At 47.5% G+C, this 6,591-nt stretch overlaps 1 protein-coding gene across 1 annotated transcript in view; it reads right to left on the bottom strand.

Moving 5' to 3' along the window:
• Window positions 1–220: 220 nt before the first annotated feature.
• The window catches only part of LOC139028761 (uncharacterized), a 7,501-nt gene continuing 1,130 nt past the window's right edge, over window positions 221–6,591 (bottom strand). Inside the window, exon 2 of the mRNA XM_070446852.1 lies at window positions 221–1,962. Within this exon, the coding sequence (XP_070302953.1) occupies window positions 221–1,962 (1,742 nt within the window). The remainder of the gene's footprint in view (window positions 1,963–6,591) is intronic.

Raw genomic sequence — 6,591 nt, forward strand, 5'->3', positions numbered from 1 at the left:
CTGTTCTCCGGGACATCTTGTTTTAGTGTTTAACCCTATACATGGTTGCTAGGCTGTTTTTGCCTGTTAGGTTCAGATGTAGTGTTTAAGGTGTCTGGGGGTGGTGCTGTGGTGGTCTGGGGGTGGTGTGGTGGCGGGGTGTGTGTGGGCTGTGGTGTGTGGTCTGGGGCTGGTGTGTTGTCTGGGTCTTGGTGGTGGCTGGGCTGGTGGTGTGCTGGTCCTAGGTGCGTGGTGGCTGGGGCTGGTGGTGTCTGGGGCTGGAGTCCTGGGCTGGTGTGTAGTGGTGGTCTGGGCTGCGTGTAATTGGTGGTGTGGTGGTCTGGGGCTTGGGTGTGGTGTAGTGGTGGTCGGGCTGGTGGTGGGGTCTGGGGGTGTGGTGTGTGGTGGTCTGGGCTGGTGGTGGTAGTGGTGGTCTGGCTGGTTTGTAGTGGTGGTCTGGGGCTGGTGGTGTAGTGGTGGTCTGGGGGCTGGTGGTGTAGTGGTGTCTGGGGCTGGTGGGGTAAGTGGGTCTGGGGCTGGTGGTGTAGTGGTGGTCTGGGGCTGTCGTTGGTGGTGGTCTGGCTGTGGTGGTGTGGTCTGGGGTGGTGGGTCGGTGGTTGGCTGGGTGGTGGTAGGTGGTCTGGGCTGGTGGTGGTTGGTCGGGCGGGCTGGTGTGGTGGTGGTCTGGGGCTGGTGTGTCGGTGTGCTTGGTGGTCCTGTGGCTGGTGTTGTCCTGGCGTGGTGGCTGTGGTGGTTGGGTGGTGTGGTCTGGGCTGTGGTGTGTATTGGGGCTGTGGTGTGGTGGTGGTCTGGGGCTGGTGTGTGTGTGTGTCTGGGCTGGTGATGTTGTGGTGCTGGGCTGCTGGTGTGGTGGTGTCTGGGCTGGTGTGTGGTGGTCTTGTAGTGGTGGTCTGGGCTGGGTGGTGTGGTCTGGGCTGGTGGTGGTCTGGGCTGGTGGTGGTGGTGGGCGGTGGTCTGGCGGTGGCTGGTCTGGTGGCTCGGTGGTCGGTCTGGCGCGTGGTGTGGTCTGGGGCTGCGTTGCGTGTGGTCTGGGCTTCGTGCTGGTGTGGTCTGGCGGCTTGGTGGTGGTGAGGTGTCTGGAGGTTTGGGTGGTGTGTGTGGTCGGGCTGGTTGTGGGTGTCTGGAGGCTGGTGTCGTAGGGGCGTGGGGCTGGTGGTGTAGGGTTGGGCTTGGTGGTGGTGTGTGGTTGGGGTAGTTGGTGCTGGTTACTGGGGCTGCGTGTGGTGATCGCGTCTGGGCTGGTTGGAGTCGGTCGGTCTGGGGCTGTGGTGTGCGTTCTGGGGCTGGTTGGTAGTCGTCGGTGGTCTGGGGCTGTTGTGTGGTGTCTGCGGTTGGTGTGCGTGGTAGTTGGTCTGGGGCTGGTGGTCTGGGTGCTGGGGTTGGGGTCTGGTTGGTGTAGTGGTGGTGGTGCGGTCTGTGGGTTGTGGCTGCTGGTGTAGTGGTGGGCGTGGCTGTGTGTAGGTGTCGGGGGTCGCGTGTAGTGGTGGTCTGGGGCTGGTGGTGTAGTGGTGCTTGTCTGGGGCTGGTGTGAGTGTGGTGGTCTGGGGCTGGTCGTTAGTCTGTGCGTCTGGGCTGGTGGTGTGGTGCGTGTGTCTGGGGTGGTGATGTAGTGTGTGTTGGCGGTTTGTGTGGTGGTCTGGGTGGTGGGTGTGTGTCTGGCTGGTGGGTGGTCTGGGGTGCTGCTGGACTTGTAGTGGTGGTGGCTGCGGGCCTGGTGGTGTAGTGGGTGTCTGCTGGTGGCTGTGGTGGTGCGTACGGGCGGCTGTGTGCGTGTGGTTGGGTGCTGTGGTTGTGCGTCTGGGGCTGGTGGTCGTAGTAGTGTGGGGCGGTTGTGGGGTCCCGGTTTGTCGGCTGTGGTCGGGGCTGGTCGGTGTGTGTCTGGGCTGGTGTGTAGTGGTGTGGTCCGGGCTGTGTGGTGGTGGTGGTGGTCCGGGCTGGTGGTGTAGTGGTGGTGGTCCGGGGCTGGTGTGTGGGGTTATACAGATGCTCTGCTGCTCTGGTCAGAACTTCATCTCTGGTCATCCAAGTCCTCATCACCTGCAGACAGTATATCTGGAAGAAGGAGAGATCTGTGACAGACCATAGTATTGTGTGTTATTGAGATGTCTGGACTGATCTGTGATCCGCCGTGTGCCCCTTTAAAGCCCTTCCCCATTCCCACTAGAAAGTTTACTGTTAATGTTTTGCAGATGGGATGAACTTTGACACACACACACACACACACACACACACCGCGCATTTCTCACCCCATCAGAGCTGGGGTCAGTTCATGTCCATGCCAATGAAGTCATTGCAGACCATGGCTATAGAGCCAGTAAGTCATGACATCCATTATCAAGGGGAATAACTGTGGATGTGGAAATATTGTGAACACACCAGACTGTGTCTACAGCTATATAAACTGCATGGCACTGTAAGACATGACTTTTACTATAAGCATGGCTTCTGGAGCCCCCTAGTGGTCAGATTACACATTACAGGTCAAAACGGAAACTACAGTTTACTGACTTCCTGTATTGACATGAGCCCTTTAAAAAGAATGTATCCTTTATTATAGATCTGATCATTACCTGACCTACTTAAGGTTTCTGATAAACATTTTCACTGGTTAAACGGTGGTGCATTCATGGCATGAGTCCGACTGTTTATATTTTCACTATTAAATAGCTGTTAGGCTGCACAACAATCCAGACTTGTGCAGGTTACACGATTGTCCTTAAATAGAGAGAGAGAGAGCGGTGTGTGGGTGTGTGTGTGTGTGCGTGCAGGAGAGAGCGTGTGTGTGTGTGTGTGTGTGTGCGTGCAGGAGAGAGCGTGTGTGTGTGTGTGTGTGTGTGCGTGGCAGGAGAGAGCGTGTGTGTGTGTGTGTGTGTGTGTGCGTGCAGGAGAGAGCGTGGTGTGTGTGTGTGTGTGTGCGTGCAGGAGAGAGCGTGTGGTGTGTGTGCAGGAGAGAGCGTGTGTGTGTGTGTGTGTGTGTGTGTGTGTGTGTGTGTGTCGTGCAGGAGAGAGCGTGTGTGTGTGTGTGTGTTGTGTGCGGTGCGGAGAGAGCGTGTGTGTGTGTGCAGGAGAGAGCGTGTACTGTCTGCACATAAAATAAGAGTTGAAATATCAGCATGGGACTCTGACCAACCAAATGTCATCATAAAAATAAGATTTCATAAAAATAGGATTGGTTGTTGAGCCAATGTTGCGCTCTTTGTTCATCTTTTTCCTCCATATCTGTTGATGGTGATGTTTCCTGTCAGTTCCAGGGTGTGTTTGAGCAGGAGGTACTGGGTCACTGGGTTTCCCTTGGTTGGCGTAGATCATTCTCCCCTGAACACACACGTACACTCATGCACACACACACACACACTGCGTAAAATGGATTGTTTCTGAGTGTGTATTACTGTGTCCAAAAGTCTTTAATCATAAGGAGTAAAAGCCGTGTCGTGCTAGAAGTCAAAGTTCAATTGGTAAATTCAATGTTGTTCTGTGACTTGAGCAGAGTCTCAATGAGTCACCCTGGAAGACATTGATCTTCACACACACACTTCACACACACTCCTTTGCACTTAGAATATCTGAGTACAGTTACTTTGTAGTCATTACGCAAACCGATAGTCACTGTGACCATGTAGGAGTTCCATATTTGAGATATATCAGCTATGATAAACTACGCCTTGCCTTTTTGAGTGAATGGTAGAGTTGCCACCGGTGACTGTATTTGTTAGTGACAGACATACATGGTTGTTGAATTCGTTCATTTTCAGTCCTGATGCCTTCACCAAGTGACACATTATCATTATAATTCAACTCATTATGACAATATTTGACATATCTCATCTCTCAATATTTGACATATCTCTCTTTGAGGCCTAGCTTTACCTTAATACAGTGGCTTGATACTCATGATTTACAGGTCACATCAGGCCTGCAAGTAGGGTTGCAAAATATACAGGAAAAAATCAATCCAAGAATCTTCCAAATGGGATCTCTGGGAAAACCTGGCAAATGTAAAATAATTGTTTAACCCTACCTGCAATTCACATTCTGCTGAGTTAGGATATACAACAGGTGGAATTTGTATTCACCCGCAACCTGCATTCATAATGACCGTCAAGGTCAGGAACAGTGTGGGGAGACTCCCTAAACCATTTAAACATCAAGTCATAAGGACTTTTCATTGACTTTGAGTTACATGCCAGGTCAGCTCAGCAGTCAGTCCATCTACATGTGCTTTTCCTGTGTATGCCTATATGCTTTAAAATTAGTTCATATCTTTCAAAACCCTCTCAATAAGAATAATATAATGTAAAGTTATTGGGGGTATATTTATACAATCTTGTCATGTCTTGAACTCTTGCTATTTTGCTGTGGTGATCTTGAACATGGAAAATAGTCACGCAACTGTAATTGACATTCCTGGGAGATTTTAATAACTGATTTTGTTCATTATTAACAGGTTTGGTAAAATATGTTAAATTATGCTACTGCCACAGTTTTTCAAAGTATAGCCCACGTCGCTTAATGATAAAAATGTGACATGATTTGGGAGGACTTTAAGCAATTTATTGTGTTTACCACTGCCTATTTCTCGCTCTACAAATATTGAGACAATAAAAAAAAAAATGCCATTTCAAATAAAATTCAAACTTGATTTAAATTGCATTCACAATACATTTGCAGATCTTTGTGTTGTATCATGAATGGAACACTAACACATGAGCCCGGCACTATGTACAGTATCGTTAGAATTTCAGTAGAACTAGCTTAAAAGAGGATGTTTTGTTACCTGTATAGAGAAAAAATCCAAAATGCGCTCACTACTGTAAGTGACTGTTGATGAGAACATCTGCTAAATGACTCATGCAAATGTGTGTATATACACAAACAAGTAAATCATTCTCTATAGTCCCAAAAAAAACAAGTATTTTAACTTTCCTCCGGTCTCAAAATGTAGCACCGATATTTATTACATAACCCAAGTAATGTAGCACCAATATTTCACGTTTATGTAAACATTGTTTAAAATGGCAACATTTGATTAAATATATCCATTATACTAGAACTTCCATACAGTAACAATCTTAAATTAGCACCTAAACAACATTTTTATGTGTAATGTATACCACAACAAAGCATTTAAACCTTTTACCATTCCAAACAAAATGATGCTTGTGAAGATCAAATTTAAAATCAACTGTTATGTCACATGCTTCGTCAACAGTGAAATACTTAATACAGTATGTCTTTCTCATCCATGACCTTGGTCTCTATCAAATTTGCACAAAAAAAAAAAAGTGTGACTAGTGTAATATGATATTGTTTAAACCAGTAATATTCATAAAGTTGAAAAAAAGAATGAAAAAGAAAAAAAAAAAATGTACGCTTTGCGGGAAACTCGGACCAATAAATATTGTAAACAATAATGTCTTCATATTTGATTGTCCGTCCATGTTGGTTGTTGTCTTGTTTTGCAAATCATCGTAAAGCTTCTTCGGTGGTGTTTCCTTTGTTCTTAGTACCTGGATAGATAGAAAGAAAACACATCATGCCAACAATCATTTGCAGTATTACATTTTTTACAGAGGCAAATCTTGATTCCTTGTGTCCTCTCTCTCCTTGGCACTGAGGTTCCTCCTCTGAGGGGCGGAACGTCAGATCTTCTGCTACAAGGTGCTTTGAGAAGGACGAGTCGGGACACAAGGGGGGGAAAGGGACATAGATTCATCCCTTGGTGTGGTATTCCCCGCTTGACATGATAGCACAAGCAGATCAGGGACCAGGCTAGAACGATAGCACAAGCAGATCAGGGCCCAGTCTAGAACGATAGCACAAGCAGATCAGGGACCAGGCTAGAAGGATAGCAAAAGCAGATCAGGACCAGGCTAGAACGATAGCACAAGCAGATCTGGGACCAGGCTAGAACGATAGCACAAGCAGATCAGGGACCAGGCTAGAACGATAGCACAAGCAGATCTGGGACCAGGCTAGAACGTAGCACAAGCAGATCAGGTACCAGGCTAGAACGATAGCACAAGCAGATTCAGGGACCAGGCTAGAAGATAGCACAAGCAGTCAGGGACCAGGCTAGAACGATAGCACAAGCAGATCAGGGACCAGGCTAGAACGATAGCACAAGCAGATCAGGGACCAGGCTAGAACGATAGCAACAAGCAGATCTGGGAATCAATAACACACAAGCAGATCTGGGAATCAAAACAACACGAATGAATAAAAAGATACGATACTTTACACTGAATAGAGCCCGATCCGGTTCTGTCTCTACTATTGAATGGTGAAAACTCTCAGATGCAAACTAATATTTATAGCCAGGCCTCTCTTCCCCATGGGCACATACAGTATGTCATTTCAACACCTAGTTTTGGTTGAGTTGTCATCTAACGTATTCAACAAATGTCACCATGTCATTGGATTTAGGTTTAAAAGTTGGGTAATTATTCCCTTAAATAGATTACTTTTTTGCAAATTCAAATCAGTTTTCAACACGTTGATTCAACATCATCGCATAAGTGAATGTAATTTTTTGTTTAAATGATGTGGAAACAACATTGATTCCATCATCCCCCCCCCCCCAGTGGGTTGTGT

Source organism: Salvelinus sp. IW2-2015, linkage group LG15 (genome assembly GCF_002910315.2).
Source record: "Salvelinus sp. IW2-2015 linkage group LG15, ASM291031v2, whole genome shotgun sequence".
Lineage (NCBI taxonomy): Eukaryota > Metazoa > Chordata > Actinopteri > Salmoniformes > Salmonidae > Salvelinus > Salvelinus sp. IW2-2015.